Source organism: Cyclopterus lumpus, chromosome 11 (assembly GCF_009769545.1).
Source record: "Cyclopterus lumpus isolate fCycLum1 chromosome 11, fCycLum1.pri, whole genome shotgun sequence".
Lineage (NCBI taxonomy): Eukaryota > Metazoa > Chordata > Actinopteri > Perciformes > Cyclopteridae > Cyclopterus > Cyclopterus lumpus.
Genome location: NC_046976.1, coordinates 8,642,969 through 8,661,654, shown reverse-complemented (window position 1 = coordinate 8,661,654; position 18,686 = coordinate 8,642,969). Strand labels below are relative to the sequence as shown.

At 40.1% G+C, this 18,686-nt stretch overlaps 1 protein-coding gene across 1 annotated transcript in view; it reads right to left on the bottom strand.

Annotated features, from left to right (window-relative positions):
- csmd3b (CUB and Sushi multiple domains 3b) overlaps window positions 1-18,686 on the bottom strand; it is a 303,941-nt gene that overhangs the window by 24,953 nt on the left and 260,302 nt on the right. Inside the window, 11 exon segments of the mRNA XM_034544984.1 lie at window positions 1,516-1,689; window positions 2,189-2,383; window positions 3,096-3,281; window positions 5,089-5,277; window positions 8,183-8,341; window positions 8,602-8,790; window positions 8,926-9,039; window positions 9,911-9,991; window positions 13,446-13,591; window positions 16,715-16,892; window positions 17,957-18,145. Coding sequence (XP_034400875.1) covers window positions 1,516-1,689; window positions 2,189-2,383; window positions 3,096-3,281; window positions 5,089-5,277; window positions 8,183-8,341; window positions 8,602-8,790; window positions 8,926-9,039; window positions 9,911-9,991; window positions 13,446-13,591; window positions 16,715-16,892; window positions 17,957-18,145 — 1,800 coding nt within the window.

Genomic DNA, 18,686 nt, shown 5'->3' with positions numbered 1-18,686 from the left:
AGTTGGCTCAGGTTAGCTTGTGAACACGTATTACAACTTGAGAAAATTAGGTACATTTTGTCAACTAGCGAGGAAATCTTTTCTTTACTTGCTTTTATGTACTTTTGTCGTGACTGAAAGCTAGCTTGCAAATATAAAAAAATGATAATAAACCTTACAGTCTCGTTGTATCCATGAGATTCATTCTCTTGGTTATTTTCAAAGATATAAAGACCATATCAGCAAAACACTAACATTTTAAGTAGGCCTGGGAGTTTCAAACACACCTTCAGGGTTGAAAGACAATTTACTCCCTCCATATGGGATATTTTATTTGGGCCGATCGTTAAATATCTGCTGAAACCTTTTGCAAGCCTGTAAAAGTAGACAATGGCAGATTGAAAATGTGTTTGACCTGTCTATTAAATGTGTGCCTCTCAGCAAACACACATGAACGCCCAACAAGAACTCCCATCTTTAAATCAGATCACCTTTGATGAATGTTCAGATGGTCACTTGACCCCTGCAAAATGTTCCCAGCTGTGTTACTGTTCTTTGCAATTCCATAATATCAAACGATACCGGGTAACAGCGAAACAAACAGGATTTGTGAGCCTCTTTATTCCCTCATTAGATGAATTCCCAGAGGTCTCATTGCACAGTGCTAATGCAAATTGTTTTAGGTAAATGTGTATTTACATTCTATGTAGCCTACATGTTTTAATCATATAAAGATTTGAATGTGTAGGTCTACCTCAAACACTGTTGTTTTTTTCTAGATTAATTATGTTTTGTGATATAGGACATATTAGTAGTATATTAGTATTGAGTCTTTTAGCTCTGACCATTGGATTTGTTTTATAGAAGCAAAACACGTACAATAAAGCCAGACTTGTTTCGAAGAGGAATAAGGAAAGTTATTGAATGAAGATGCTGTTCATAGCACTTTTTTTAGGGCTATCTATCTATTTATTTGTTGACAGAATCATGCCTCCTCATCAGTCTGGGTTAAGTTTCATTGAACTGTTTCGTTATAAATTGCTTCTCATATCCCCCTTAGCCTGTGAAGTATTCTGGGAAGCGCTGTTTCTACAGAGGCTTCATGGAGAAGTGACAGCACCGTGTCATAACATCTGTTACCTCTGGCTGCCACACTGACAGAAGAAAGTAGCGGTGTTTTTTTCCTGACTTATTTATTTGAAAAAAGAACATTGGAACTGAATTTGGTTAGTGCACAGCAGAAGCTTGTGATAGTCTCGCTTGTGATTGGACGAGGCCAGAGGGGAGCAGCTGTGCAGCCAGACAAGAGGTGCAGGGCACAGACACCACAGTGCCCACCTTTGAAACCTGTCCTCATTAGATTGACTTGAAAACCACACCTTTCAAACTCCATTTCTAATGGTCAACTTTTGTGTGTATGTGTGTATTAACATCCCGAATATATCCTCTCAGCCTTAAAGTTAAGTCAGAAAATATATATATTGTAATATATATTACAGTATACATTATTATATACTAGCTCTAGTAGTTATGTACCTAAACATCGTGTTTCCATTCCACTCCAAAGCCCAGATGACAGGCACTCTCTGACCGCTGACCCCACCAGCATGAAGCCAGCATCACAGGTAAAGATGGCCGTCGCGCCAAATGTTGTCTGAGTACCAATCTTCTTCCCACTGGGTGGAGATGGCAGCTCACCGCAAGATATAACTGAAAAACACAAGCAATTTAAAAACTTTTGGGCATGAATTTCATTATTTGATTACTTCGTAAAGCTCTTTGGTTTCAGTGAAGTGATAAACAGCTCGTTCGTCAAACATATTTGGTGATAAAATTGTTATTTTTTTCTACACTGGAAACTGGCAGTTTTTCAAATGTCACTGAATTCCTTTCAGAAAAATAACGTTGATTTAAAATGTCAGGGAATCTCCAGATGTCAAAAAACAGATGCTAGGAATGTCAAAGCGACACTTTGAGCGTGGTTTGGAAGAATGGGATGATTTCCATGTACAGTGAATCATAAAAAAAAATCTTTCATTCTTACAAAATGTATTCATGAAATAATCTGAAAATATGCTGAGAGCATTTTGTTTGTCTTTAAAGGCATTCGCTTTCATTCTCATATCCGTCAATTAAATATGAATAGCCAGTATAGTCATTGCTGAAATTGTTTTTGAGTAGTCGTCGTCCCTTATATGTCTTTACTCACCCTGGCAGTGCGGCCTCTCATTTCTCCAGCTCCACACACCAGTTGGTAAGCACTGGATGTGGGCGGGGCCCAATCTGTAGTATCCCGGGTCGCAGGTGAACACAATGCGAGTTCGATACTCGTAATGTGAGCCGTTGACAATCCTCCAGCGGCCGTGCTCTAAAGAAAATGACCCGATGCTGGAACACACCACCACTACAGAGACAGACAGTGTGTGGAGAAAAAAAACATTTTCTTTTAAATAACACAATTACTATTTCAAAATAGTGTCAGGTATTATAAAGCCAGCTGAGAGTGCGGACTAGTAAGTGTAAGATGCACAAAAATTACTCAATTTAAATAATGTCCTGACCAAAAAATGTCTGCCACGCATAGCGATAATTCTATTTCGTAGTATATCCATTTTAGGAGATGATTATCTTATTGTTATTGATTTTACATGGTAGTATTTATATTAAAGCTGGAGAGCAACACACTCTGGCAATTAGAGAAATTACCATTTTTGGGAAGAAGAATAGTTCCTAGAGTGCATGCATACTCCAGATAAAAAAACAAACAGAGGAAGGAATAAAAAACTAAAATATTGCAGGGTAAGACTGCTGGGGGCGGGGGAGCTCACCTGCAGCCATCCAGGCGCCATTGCAGAACATGTTGCCATAGACACCAGATACCACAGTTGCAAAGTACAGAGAGCCTTCCATGGCAGCGATAGGCCTAATTAGCATTGTGTGAACTAGTTTGGCAAGGATGTGACAGATTTATATGAAAAAGTTCTGCACACAATGAAAATCTCCCTGGAGTCTGTTTTGTACATTCATACAGTGCTATCAACATGTCCACATTTTTAATGCCATCAGTTTTGGTATTTATATTGTTGATATTCTACTGACATGTATGGGTTACTAACCAGAACATCGTGGGATCTTATTGTGGTTGCTCCATGTGCCATCCGGCTGACAGATGGCTGATGTCAGTTCTTTGCTGGAGAGTCTAAACCCATCGTTACAAAAATAGGAAACTCTTGTTCCGACGGAGTAGTCGGCTGTTAAAACACCGCCATTTATCGGAGCCTTGGGTACCCCGCAGGAGACAGCTATGGGAGGACAGATACACAGTGTTTATGAAGACAACATGCGCACAGACACGCACGCACAGAAAGCCCTAATGCACACTTATGACTGTCAGGTAGGCAGGTTTGATGTGTACTTTGTTTGAAATGTTTCTGCTGTGTATTGTGCATTTGGAAACAAGCTCACATAGTTCCTTCAATTAAGCCATCAAACTAAAAATATACAGTCAACAGACGCTTGATGTTCAGTTCCAAACAGTTCCAACGAAATACATCCATCTTGCTGAAATTGCTGCTTCACAGTCCATACTGGTTTAAAATAGACTGGTTTGTAGAGCACTGCACCGTGTAATTACAGTGTCGACAATCTGCTATACATCCTTCATTTGACTTTCTATCAATACCAGCTACGAACTGGGACTTCCTACAGTAATTTGATGTGTGGGGAAAAAAGCAAGTGCAACATGAAATAGCCATCAGATATGGAGAAGGCTCTGTCACCCCACGTCCGGTGCTTGGTCCTATGTGGGATGGACAGGAGATCGGCATCAGAGGAGCGGAGCTGACGGGATGGAGTGTGGTGGTGGAGCAGGTCGGTGAGGTAGGAGGGGGCCTGATTATGGAGGGCTTTGTGAGTGAGGAGAAGGATTTTGTATTGGATCCGTTGTGGGACGGGGAGCCAGTGAAGGCTCTGGAGAACAGGGGTGATGTGATCACGGGAACGGGAGTGGGTGAGCAGGCGAGCAGCAGAGTTCTGGATGTATTGGAGTTTGTTTAGGATTTTGGAAGATGTGCCATAAAGAATACTATTGCAATAGTCAATTCTGGAGGTGATGAAGGCGTGGATTAAAGTTTCAGCAGCAGATGAGAAAAGTGATGGGCGGAGACGGGCAATGTTTTTTAGGTGGAAGAACGAGGTTCTGGTGATTTGTTTGATGTGATGTTCAAATGAGAGGTTGCTGTCAAACATGACTCCGAGGTTGCGGATGTGAGGGGAGGGAGACAGAGTGGAGTTGTCAATGGTGAGGCAGAAGTTGTGACTGGTTTTGGTGAGAGATTTGGGGCCGATGATGATCATATCCGATTTATCACAGTTGAGTTTGAGAAAGTTGGTTTGCATCCATGATTTAATGTCAGTGAGGCAGTTGGTCAGAGTGGAGTGAGTAGTAGTGGTAATGGCTTTTGTGGAGATGTAGAGCTGGACATCATCAGCGTAGCAGTGGAAGAGGAGACCGTGATGACGTATGATGTTTCCAAGAGGGAGCAGGTAGAGGATGAACAGAAGAGGACCAAGCACCGAACCCTGGGGGACGCCCTGAGACAGAGGAGCAGTGGAGGAGGTGCAGTTGTTGATGCTGATAAATTGTTGTCTGTTTGTTAGATATGATTTGAGCCAGGAGAGAGCAGTTCCGGTGATGTTATGAACATTGCAGCTGTCATTTTTCTCACTTGAACGTGCAATATGTTTACTCTGGAGTATAACTATACACTTTGCTACAATTAGACCGTAGCCTATATTTATTCAGACAATCAGTGTTAGAGTGTTAGTTAGATTAGTTACAAGTCAAGTTAGCAATAAACTTATTTGAATGTTTGGCCTCAAAATTATTTTATTAACATTTCACTTAAATGGGCTGCAATATTGCAGCATTTAATCTGTCTGTCACTTTTCACTTTGTAACTGGTAACACTTCCCGATGATTCCTTTACAAACTACAATTTGCAGTATCTTTACTCAAGTGTACACTAATCAAGAATACACTCACAAAATAGTCCAGTTCAGCTTAGCTTCAAGTATACGCACATTCCACGCACAGACAAACAAACACACCTTGACACGCAGGTACAGGAGAGTCCCATGCGTGGTAGCCGAGTGACGTGCGGCGGCAGGTTGCTGTGGCGTTGCCTATGAGACGGTAACCACGGTCGCAAGCCCAGCGCACCACGCTGTTAACATGGCCGCCGCTCTGAGAGGAGATAGAGCCATGGAGCGGAGAGTCTGGGGTTGAGCAGTACAGAGCTGGAGTGGAGGAAACACAATTAAAGAAACACATTTTTGAAATGACTTCACATGGGGCGCTTCACTGCTACTAAAACAAGAAGTAGAAAGTTAACAAGGCAAACAGGTACTTTGGTAACTCTTTATAATGCCCACAACTATAATGTATCATAAACATACTAAAAATACATGATCTCTGATAGAATTGTATAATTATAAGCACTCCTACATATTAATAATGCATCATGACAATAATCCTAACAGACTATTAAGTATTATTTAAGGTCAAACTTAATACTTATAATGCAGGACACTCACTGACATTTTTATGTAAGGATCGTCGTGCATTATAACTCACCACAGTTAGACACTTAGAGTAACCCATAATACTATTTTAATGCATTGTACAAATATTATAATGCATTATATACATGGGCAGAAAGTGTGACTGCTACCTTTGAATACTGCTATACAGTACTAGTCTATAACCATGCCAAAGCTAACAGTACTATGTCACCATATCATTGTATTGTTGTGTTGTTACTTAATCTAGAAGAGGCACATGTTGTTGCATTCAGATTAATGCAGTGATAAACAGAATGTTTGCATGCATGCAATATCATAACCATTACCAGTCCTGTAATCAAGTCTTAATTGCCAGGTTTATGTTACTGACATTTCAGCATGTGACAATTTCCTCCAACTCTCAATACTCTGAATATCTGCTGTATTTATGACACAATAGGAGGCACAGCCAAAATGAACAAATGGCAAATGCATCTCGTTTTGTGAGTGATTTACAATGTCTGCTGATCACAATTATGGCTTTGATTATGCATTTTAAACAGGGCTATTACAGGCATGAAATGGAGTAGTATGTCATCACTCTAAGTACAATATCTCAAAACACTGGTGAAAACAAACTAAACAAAAGTTCTGTCAGCAGAATATTAATTAACGGTAATTAAACCTTTCCAGAACGTCTTAAAAAACAAGTGTACATTAGATATATCCAACATGCTGTTTAAATGCTGAATACAACAAAAAATAAGAATGTCTGTCTCTGTATGTATGACAGTGGATGAAAGTCCTTATACAATGATGTCAGTTATTCATATGATATGTTACCACAAGCAGTTTCATTATGTTCCTCAGTCATAGCATATAAAGATAACCCAGGCCAGGGTCCAGTTAGATGTTGACTTGGACAGTATCTCTTCAAATTGGACAAGGGCCCAAACATAAGGGCCCAAACATAAGTTCTTAACTGGCCTAATTTAATAGTGATGAGCCTTATAAATGTCCCTCTTGACTGTCACTGGCCCTGTAGCATCCGGGTGGTGTTTTTTTTTAAATCAAAATGAACAATTGAAGATGCAGTCAGCGATTCTAATCCAATTATTGTTATTATGATTTTCTTCAAATTCAGCGAATACCTCCTCACGGTCCACTAGCTGTTCATTGTGTGTGCGCAATAAAAAAAAAATCCAGTGTTCATACACATCCCTGGAAATGGAAATGGGAAACAAACAGCGTGTCTCTGAGCCAATCAGCAACCTGCGGCTCTTGCACAGGGCAGGGGAGAGGCCATGGATGTATTAACAGAAGGGCAGTTGAAGAGGACTGGCTGATCCGGAGGGGGCTATTTGTTTGGGCGTTGAGTTCAAATATCAACAATCATTGTCCTGAATTGCTGACGCCATCTTTAAGAGTTAGTGAGGGAGTTTTCTTCCTTTTATTCTGTTTTACTTTGGTCAGAAACACAGAATCAGTGCCGGCAATGGTTTGTCAGTGATTTCTAATTAAAGCTCTCGGCTGGTATCATCGAACCGGCATTTACTGTAGGCAAAGCAGCCAGCTGACAATATCTCATTAGATCCAGTTCAGGCTCAACTTCCCCTTACACTAGTTTTATGACTGATGGCATAAAACTGCTGCTTCAATCACACAGGGGTTTTAAATCATGGAATACCCATGTGTCTTGTTAGAATGGCAACTAAGTACATTTCTTGTTAAAACAAAGGAAGATGGTGTGACGTAATAATGAGAAAACATTCATTATAACTAGAGAATTAAATTTTTTACTTTGCGATTACAAACTAAGCATCTGTTGTGTTCTCACAGTGGTAGCAGGTGGAAGTTGTCACAAACTAGCCTGATTGTCAAAGTAAAACTAATCATAATAATGAAGTTGAAACATTGCATTAGTATGGTTAATAATCCTATGTGCGTGGTTAATAATCCTTGCAGATGCTCACATTAATCACAGCGACAAAAGAAGGTTACTGAGTGCAAGAGTCCTGGGAGGCTTTTCTGTTATTATTCACCATACAATTCATCATCCAGACCATTGGTGGTTTAAAGGTTAAAGAAGCAGCCTTCTGACTACACGGTAAGTGAAAAAGCAAACCGAACAGGTAATACAGTATCCACCCCTTAAATGTCAAAAAATACCCTTGAATAAAGCACACAAGCCTCATTAACCTAGTGAAGGTACTTAATGCCCAGCAGTCTAAAGCTATACTTAGCAGGCGCAGGTGAAAGACTAAATGCAGAGATCTGCGCTCATGAATCCGTCCTTCAATGAATAACAGTTAACCATAATGCACTTTAGAAAACTGCTTTAGGAGAGAGACAGAAGTGAGGTATAAAAATATGCTGATGACAAATTGCATGTGAATGTCACATATTTTATTTACTTTCTTTTCATCAACTTTCTCGTATTTACACTGTTCTTGGAAACTCTTTTCTCTTAAAAATCACAAATTGAGAAACTCTCTCAATCAACACAACTTTCTCCACAGGTTGAACACCTCCTTCAAGTGCTCTTTTTCACTCAGAGTGTCTCTCTGTCTTTCTGTCTGTCTCTTATATCCATGCGTTATGATGATATAAAGTAGTAGTAAAATAAAGTTGGGATACATACTTTGGTACTCACCAACATAGCGAAGTTTGAAGCCTTTCTTGTTTGTGCCATGGTCCGAAGACCAGCGGACCAGGAACTGGTGACCAGAGGTTGTGAGGTTAAAGGGTGCTGGCAGGTCTCCGCTCAGCGTTGCAAGAGTGGGACTGTTGGCGGTTGAACCTGAGAGAGATCGAGAAAAAGTGAGAGGAAAAAGAGAGTCAAATAAACTGTGATTTATTCTATTTTGGTACTTTGTATATTTGTGGCTATAACTGTTTGTCCAGTTTCCCATCACACCTTAATACCTTTGAAGAAAACAGTGTGTACGTGTGTGTAAGGTGTGTGTGTGTGTGTGTGTGTGTATGTGTGCTCACATGAGGCTATAAGAAATACTTCACTTCTTAGTTGAATTCTTTTGAGAGCTTATGTTAATTATTTACCGTCAAAAATCTCCAACACGTCAAACTCTCTCTCGGTTTGGAAACTTTCAAAGGTTATGGTGACATTGTATCCCTTTTCCACGGTGATGCTCCACGAACACATTTGAAGGTTCGGGTAGCTTTCTGGCCAACCGGGACTCAGGATGACACCTGACGAGTCATATCGCACATCATGCGCAGGGCATTGGACTATGGACAGAAAACCAAGGGAGAAAAAAGGCGAACGTTAAATGAGTCTGCACCATTGTTTTCTCTCAATGTTTCGGACATAAACTATTTGAAAAATGAATCAAAAAGACATCATGAGCTGCTGTGTTTACATACCTTGGCATGTTGGGGGTAGTGCATCCATCTGTAGTCTTTCTCCGAGGCGACATGTTAGAATCTCACTGCCAACTAATGAGAAACCAGGATGGCATCTGTACCTGATCACGTCACCTATACACACAAAAAGATTTAGAATTGTCGTGAAAGCAAAATTAAAGCAGCGCGAAGGAAACCTTGTTGTTGATCTCTCCTGCAGTCGACAGTCTGTGGCCAATTTACTGCTTTTAGTTGTGATTAATTAATTTAAAAAAATTGAATGACTCTTATGCAACTCTACTGGAGCAACATTTCCAATGCAGGACTTGTTACTTGCAAAGTAGTATTTCTATTGTGTGGCGTCGGTACTTTTGTTCAGACAAAGGATTTGAATACTTCCTCCACTACTAAGAAAAGTGGATCATTATGAGACTCAATTGTAAAGTGAATTTACATTAAGTATAGCACGTCTGTATTTACTGTGAAAATTAAAGGGACAGTTCATATTTTCCCTCTAACCTGTAGTGCTATTAAAGAATCTAGATTGTTTTGGTGTAAGTTTCCTAGTTTTGAAGATGTTGGCTGTGTTCTGCCTTTCACCGCTCACAGCGCAAATTATATATATTTGAAGAACTCAACAGCAATGTATCTTTCCAAAAATCAGGACTTGGTTACTCAAGATAATCCACAGACCTTGTTGTGAGCAGTTTCATGTAGGGTAGAAAGAAAATAGTTCCCATTGAGTTTATCATGCAAGATACTGTAGTCCCATTATATTGGAGAGAAGACAGACATCTCTGTAGCCCACTTCTCCAAAACTAGGCAACTCACACCAAAACAGTCTAGATTGATAAACAACACTACAGGTAAGAGGAGAACTATGTATTTTTGATTTTGAATGAGCATCAGATGTTAAAAAAAAGTACGATACCCATTAAGTGATATTAATTCTCAAGTTGGCTTCCTCCATCACATTGGCATGTCTAGAGGCAGACAGACAACTCACCTATCTCCAATTCTCCATCCTCCATCAGCATGTCAGCATTGGTCACTTCTGGAGGGGGCTGGCAAACCCTTAATTGGTAGGCTAGGAGAACAGTCACAGCAGAGGAGGAGAGAGGACAAAGAGAGGGACAACATATAAGAATGTGTGAAGGGAAATGTGGTCCGTAAACCAAAGCTCACTTTTCTACTGTGGATTTCACCTTAAACAAAAGCTTCCAGGTGTCTGTGCATGACACATCTTTAAGAAAACCAACCTGTCGTCTGTCTGTTTTATTTCATCTTGCTTGTTTCAGTTTAAATTCCCTTTCAAAGTACAGATGGTCAGGTCGGCTACGTAGGTACAGCACTGCCTTGAATCATAAAGAAGGAACTGCCTTCACACTACTGAGCTGAGGGCTGTAATCAATATTACTGCATGGCCATAGATCACTCACTAACAGAGAGGGGGAGAGAGAGAGAACGGGGGCGAGAGAGAGAGGATGGGGGGGGGATACAGACAGACACGGACAGAGAGAGGGGAAGACTAAAGAGAGAGAGGGAGAAAGAGCTGAGGGCTATAAGTCAGGATGAAATTGACTATGAAAATGAGACCTGCCAATAGTATCTGCTGCTCTCATGCATATCAAAGCCGTGTGGCCTTGTGTGCGTGTCTGAGCACGTGCATGTTTCTGTGTGCGTGCGTGCGCAGCAACTCCGTGCTTCTGTGCGTAAGAGGAGAGGATCACTTTGAGCAGTCATTGATCTCACTAAGCTCTAAGACCATTTTTTTTATAGCCACTTCCACATTCATGACACATTGACTCTCTCAGTCTCCGGCCCATGACAACATTATACACCACTGCGTGGTCCCCTTCTATGAGTGGCGGCACTGGCATTCAGAACCTTGACCCAGAGATTAATAAACAGATGGACAACAACTTGGATAAACATCCTCAGACAGTGGATTGAAGTTCGACATTTTGAAACGTTGTCCCTTGCTTTGATAACCTCCAGCTGAAGAAACTCTGCTTATTCTAACTGTATTTCTCAACGAAGAACAAGAGTCATCTCGATACTATCATATAGGGAGTGCCTCTCGCTCACATTGTGGTTACCTATTGAACCTCTCACTCTCTTCTGTCTTTCTTGTTGTCTTGTTGTGTTGTCTAATAAAACAGAAGTGGCAAAACAATGTTCACAACCACTGTCATATATGTCATCCCCTCTTCCTCTGAACTGTCCTCCCCTTCACTCTCTGCTGTGCATCCTCCATTAAAGCAGAAGTGGAAAATAAACTTTGATCAATCAGATGGTACTGTTCCTGTGTGAGTGTGACAGCTGACAGTTAAAACTCGGCAACCAAAATTCATTAACAACGTGATATCTGCCTGAAAAAGGAAAACCTGCTCGAAAAAACAACCTACTTGACATGTTTTCACTAAAGAGCACTGAGCAGAAACCTTTGAGATGAAGCGAATAGAAGCTTTATGTGGGAGAGGGGGGAGATATGCACACATATGACTGAATGTGCTGCGAAGGGTGAAAAGCGTGAGACTCATTAGAAGCGTTCTGTCAAATCAACCCTTTATCCAAAAATGATAATTTTCAGAAACTTTATGACGACAATGAGGAATAAAAGCAGTGTTTCTTGGTTGAGTGGTGAAAACCTTGCATGGCCTAAATAAAACGTTTTGTTCATTCTTTTTTAGTTTGATGGTAAAAAACATACCAATTATGATGACTTTTAAGACATGAGGTTCATCTGCAACAATTTTTCCCCGCTATCTTTTAGTTTATCACATCATCAGATTAAAATAAAGAGATTTCCACATTACTATAAACACTAGACAGTAGACATATTGTAATCAAGGGACACTGCGGTATATCTTAATTTAAGACAAACTCATAATTATAAACAGTAGAGATAACAAACAACCCTGCTCCTAACTATGATACGTATCTTACATGCAAGTTACTGTACAACCTCTGTGCAGGTGGTTTTGATTATTTAAAAAGGTGTCAAGCTTGTTTTCCAATAAAAGACATTATACGTTGGACAGTGTGCACATTTTAGCCATTATTTGAAATAATTTAGTTTCTGTGGTCAGCACAAAAAGGATGACGAGTCACAGATAAAGGTAAAATCATGGAGTTAAATGTTTCCACATGGCAGTGGATGGATAGAGACAAAGGCCAAAGCTTCTAAAGATTGATGTTTGCAGGCAGACAGGCGGAACAAGCAAAGAGACAATTGGGATTGGGGGGTTGAGGGATTTCATCTTAAACTGCAGTTTAGAAACAAAGGGAAATCAAAGTGCACTGAAGGACCACAGCAAAAAGATTAAAATGAAATGAAAAACTGAATGGCAAAGACAGTTTTGACATGGAGAAGGAGCAGCTCAGGACCAGCACAAATACAATCTCCACAACGCTTTGGAGTGAAGACTTGTGTGTTTGTGAGTATGTGTGCACGAGGGCCACAAGATCTTCTAATGTTCATATTGTTTTCTTTTTGTTGTAAAAAATAACTTTTGAATGATGACTTATTTGCATGATGACAGTACTAACTAGATGAGAGTAGTCGTAATATCTCAAAGTGTATTTTTCTATAGATTGTGTCACGTTTTCCTCTTGCGGTTAAAAGTAATTTCAGTTATTTATTTTAACATAATTCTCTTGAACAAAGACAATTGGAACTGGAGACAAACAATGGTGACAATAAAAGGTTAATGTTTACTCACTGGATTCATTGAAAGATTAATGAAGTTTTCAGTGAAAAACATTTTTTCTTTCTTTTTTTGTTACAAATCAACTTTGGATTACTCCGACAAAAGAAAGGCTACTGCATAATAAAAAATAAAATAAAAAGATGTGCTGGATCCAAAGAAGTAAACACAAAAAGATGGAACCCTCTGCTCACTAACAGTATAGTGTATCTACTTTTTAACATTTAGCTGTTCATCGTCTAAACCTTTGTTCACTCGGAAGCCACTTTCCCTTATAAAAAAAAGAAACATTTATATATTGCATATAACAATGGCAAATACGTGTTTCTCTTATATTGATTGCTATCATTTAAGTAATTGGATATACATGTAGCAGGAGTAGTGGCATTACAATAACGTCTATGTACATCCAAAGATGAAATCATATTGACACAAGCTGTGAAATGTAGCCATGATAAGGAAAACGATCAATAGCACCACTGTGACTAATATATTATTACTGTGGTCAATGTGACCAAGACCCCAGCTTCAGTCACAGTGAAAAGTTCCAGGGAAAGACCAAACTTCGTGAGTCAGAGTGAGTCAAAGGAAGCAGGTCTGAGTGGAACGTAATAATGATGAAGTTGAAGAGTCGATCACAACAACAAACAGATCGATGCTATCGTTGCTGCTGCACCTAATGACAGCAATATAGGTTTACTGCTACTCGGGCACAACAAAAACAACTTCAGAGAAAGTTAATGAAAATATAGTATTCTAACTGAACCAACTCAATCAGATGTTTCTCTCACTGGCGCTGTGACAAAATTAATTGTGTCGTTTGTGTCTCACCATGGTAGCTTAAGACAAAGAAGCCGGCTCCAGAGAAGTCAGAGTGGAATTTGATGAGGATGATGTTGGAAGTCGAGTAGACGGACTCCAAAGCTGTGTTCCCACTAAACTGGCCAATCTGAGGAGATGATTGGTCTGGACCATCCCTACAGAGAAACAAGGAGATACACACACACATATACTGAAATCGTGTGTTACAAAGGGGGTGCTCAGAGACTAAAGACCCATAAGTGAGTGGACGTGGTCTTTCTTCACAGAACAATGGGAGAGAAAAGTAAACCTAAAACACAATTCGAGTAAGTTATTGCCGTCATCTCTGACAGTTAAATAGCAACCTGTGACCAGGAAATGGTTTCTCCGAGTCTACAAACAAAGATAGAGGAGACTTTATAACATTGATGAGGCAAAACCTGGAGCTGCTCCATTGACTGCGAATGGAGTCGGACATTGTGTGACAACGTGCCGACGCCCAGAGAGATTGTGCATGGCTATGGTCTCATCTTCCCTCTCCAAACAATCCAAACAACAATGTCACAAAGATCATTTAGACATAAAAACTGCACAAACTCAGATTCCACTGCACTTACAAAAGAGGAGCTTCTTTTTGTCTCTAGATGACAACACATTTCAAAGCCCTGGCTCCCCTATTCTTGCTCTGGGACGCTCAAGTTCATAAATATTGATTGAAATGTCGTCAGTTCATAAGAATAACAAATGGGAGTCCTGTTGTAGACTTGGCTTTAGTTTACCCACTAATATCGGCTTGGCATTTGTGAAAAGTTACACAATTACCACAGAAAGCAGACAGGAAGATATCCGTCAACTGGCAGGTCAGGCTCTCTGTGCAACGTCGTGAGCATATTTCATCTTTAATGGCTGACCCACCAGCTGTCAGACCGGAACTAACCAATAGTCGGCTCATTATCAGTGATTCAAAAGTATCATCAAGAAGTTAAATGGACTGATTCATTTCTGGTGTTAAGTGTTTTTGGATGAGACCAATTATACCTGTCAGATTACTTAAGGAATCATCCCCTGCTCTGATTCACACTGAGTAGTTCAGAGTCAGAGAGCTTCCATTCATTGCTTTCCACTGATGATTATTGCTGACGCTAACGCAGACTAACACTTAATGAGCACATTGTGGCAACGTATAGAGCACAGAGAAGGCTTTGGTGTGTGAGGTAGCACAAGGTAACATCTGTGACATGTATGATAATGCTGACAATGGAGTCCTGCTGGCAGCCTCCCAGTATGAGACCAATTAGCAGACTAAGTGACTGTCAGGTCGGCCGGCTCTGGACTGAGAAGACCGCTGTGAAAATCACACCTTTACCTCGAACACTGTGATCTCCACTGGGAGGCAACTTTGTGGCTGTGTGACTGAGATTGTGAGTGTTTGCGTGTGATTGCTGTCTTTTCTTTGTCCACTATTTGCAACTGACACCAGGGTCAGGAACACGCTGTGCGACCAATTCATGGAATTCACAGAGTCGTCCGTGGGCGGACAGCACCTGGCTCAGCAGGGTTGTGGTGCGGACAAGCAGGCTGCATATTGCAGTTATGAGCTACATCCACACAGCAAAGGGATTAAACAAGTCTCAGCACCGATGGTTGAGGAAAACACGCTGTTGGACTTCAGTGTATTTGGAGTGACTAAAAAGCTGTGCAGCTAAAAAGAGGCAGTTCTCCAATGTCAAGTGTGTTTAAATACAAAATGATAGTTGATCTGATTGTGTTCTACACAATCTAAAAGCGGATAACTGATTAATTGTTGAAATTAAGCAAACATTTCAAATATTCTCTGGATTGAGGAGGATGCTTTTATTTCTTCATTATTTGGTAAATTGTAAAGCGCTATTCTAGTCTTACGACCACTCAAAATGTCAACAAATTTAATTCACCCCCATTCCTACACTGATGGCAGGGGTTACCATGCAGGGTGCCACCTGCCCATCAGGACTACCATATGCCTACGGGTGTCAAGCCCAAGGATACATCGACTGGGACTGGCGGAGCCGGGGATCGAAGCACCGGTCCTCTGATTGAAGGACGACTAACACTGAGAGACTCTACAACTGAGCCACAGTCACCCCCTCAATATAGCATATTAGTATTATTTGGCTCTTGGATCATTGGTCGGACAATATACAAGCAATCTGAAGACGGCGTCTCGGGCTTTTTTAACAGCTTCTGTAATTGAAAAGACAAATAGACAATTAATCAAATGGCAAAGGCTTAAGTGAGCTAGTAAGTTGTAGAAGGGGGGTCAAGATTTATGGATTATTTAAAAAAGCAACAGATAGCTGAAATAATGTTCTAACCTTCTAAATAGATAACAGTGTTTTATTGTTATAATAAGTTTAAAGAGCTTCCTGAACGCTGTGGAAACAGCCAAACCTGAAAATCTGGAAGGTTGACAGAGCTTACATCATGACAGACTAACACAAGTACAAGACAGACATTTGGTCCTTCTGTATTGGTCTAAAAATACATGGAAATGTGTCGGCAGCAAACCATGTCTCACACTGCGGTTGTTGTGTTTTTTCCTGCCTCGCCCTGCCTCTCCGTGTCTGTATGCCAAGTGACGTTTCTAAACTGTTGATGCTGCAACACGCCGTCTATTTATAGGAAACAAGCTGTAGCTATAGAGAAGGGCAGCAACTTGGAAACGATAGAAATAGATTGTACAGCCTATTTATGGTTCTGCTTCCACCGCGCACCTGCTGATAACTATGTAACAGAGTATCTAAACACTGTTTAAACATTAAATGGCTTCAGTGGCCAATGGCTGCTGCGGCCAATGGCTGCTGTGGCCAATGGCTGCGCTCCCTCAGAAGAATAAAGTCAAGGCTGTGCAGGTGGGGAGAGACAGATGTGTTGTGTATTACATATCGGGCTGAGACTGAGCTGACAGAAGGGGAGACAGACTTATGGGTAAAGAGATGGATAAAACATGACAAGCATGAAATTATATCAGAGGAGCTTTATATTCAAGAAGAGATGTCTGTAGTCATAGTAACCCTTGCAGGAATTTAGCCAATTAGAGGCCAACTCTGAAGCGATGTTAAAGAGCATGACATCCTGTGTGAGAGAGATGGTGTGTAGAAAATCTCAACATATGTGGTACAAATTCAACTCAAGTGAAATACATTCCACAGGTGGACACGATGGATAAGCAATAGCTCATACTGAGAATGAACATTTTCAGTTAAGATGTGCAGTACAGATGTGGAAAAACAAGCATTAACAAACTACTAAACACTTACCAGACAGTAATGTAGTCATATATGGGCTCAGTGCTCAGTACAGTAAAATTGATGTAAATGCCGTGTCCAGGAGGAACTCTAACACTCCACACACAGTCCTGGAAGTTGGGATATTCCTCAGGGTGACCAGGGGAGTAAATGGTTCCGTTTAGTGATGTTATGTTACCACCACAGAGAGCTGTGAAACAGAATATTAACAGAATTACACTTAATAAATTAACAGCAAATTAATATTACCATTGTAAAGCTTGAGTAATTATCTGGATGACTGAGAGAGGACACGTCTCTATCAGTCACGTAATGACCACTGGATAACACCTTAACACCTTTAATAAATTGTCATTACAGTTTCATTTCAGTTCTGCAGCACAGGTATTCCTCGGGAGTGTAGATGTTGCTCATCAGGGGTGTGATGTTAGAACGGATGAGAGCTATGAGATGAAAATGTACAGTTTTCTAAATTAAGGGTCCTTGAATGAGTGCTCTAAAGTCTAGCCGTAAAATAAAGAAAAAGTAATACACATTTGATCATTGTGCAGTTACTTGTCATAAAGTTAGAATAATATTGTTTAATGATATGATTTAATAGCTGGAAATGTATAATAACAATGTGCCAGACACCTCTCTTACGTCCTCCTGATTTATTCTACAATCCCTTGAAATAAAGGTTCTCTCATTCATTTAATTTACAAAGGAATTTTCTAGTTTTCTTGTTCTACCAACGTAATTGTTTTATATATTGTTTTTTTATCCCATTTTGCTCTCAGCATAAAACATAATACCAACTGGTTAAACTGTAGCAGAAATATCAAGGGAAAAATTGTGCTTCGATTTTTTAAGAACGGATTTGGCAGGTATGAATAAAAACACTGTATAGGTTAAATGGTCAGCTCGGAGTACGATAAGTCTGTTTGAAAATAGAATAATGCGAGTCAGGAAAGCAACAATATAAAAAATGCATCATCAGTATTCACAACAGGTATGATATCTGTTTTAACAGCGTATGTATATATTTAACTTTGCATCTGGGTACATGATGATACCATGTTGCAAACCTTATATAAAACACAAACAATGTCTGTCTAAGTAAGGGATCTATGCGTTATTAGCTGAACTTTTAAAAGCAATGAAGTGACCAACACAGTCCTAATACAGGAAGCGGAACTTCCCATCTAGCTGTAAACAAATGGAGTACAGGCCTTCTGACATCGTAATCGGTACCCTGTGTAGCGTCAGTATTACCTTCACATCGCGGGAGTGGGTGATTCCAGTTCCTGCTGATTCCATGTAAACATGTGAGTGAAGCCTCTCCCATCAGAGAATATCCAGGCAGACATTCAAACGACACCGTCATCCCGACACTGAAATCTGTGCCAATCACAATGCCGTTTCGAAAAGGCCGAGGGTCCGGGCAACTCTGGAGCTGGTAGGCTTGAGAGACAACAACCCACGTTAGTCAAGAAAAATAGTCAAATTTAGAGAAACTAAAATAAACTTATTCATAGAGAGAGAGAGAGAGAGAGATACAATATATACATCCATTCCACCACTTAATAAACAAAAGCCAGTCTGTACTATAGACGACTAACTCATGATTCCTCTGGTTTAAGATGACCTATTGCAATCTGCAGCCAAAATCACAAAGAACACTTAAATAAAATGTTGGAGAGTTACAACAAAAATCTTAGCTGTAGACTTCGAGATACAAACTAACAATGCAAACTTTTTGAAAAGGGTATCATTCACCAAAGAAGCTCTGACTTGTTCTCTAACAAATACTCTCAAATGTAACAGTTTTAGTCACAGTGACTTTTCACAGCCAAAGTAACAAGACAGATGTGTGACTGAGAAAGACGAACATTGGTGATAATAGCTGTGGAAATAATAAAACTGCTTGTGTTCACAGTCCTTTTCCTGTTTAAAACACTTTGGCAGTGCCCCTGTCATAAAATAAAAGGTATTATTTATCAGC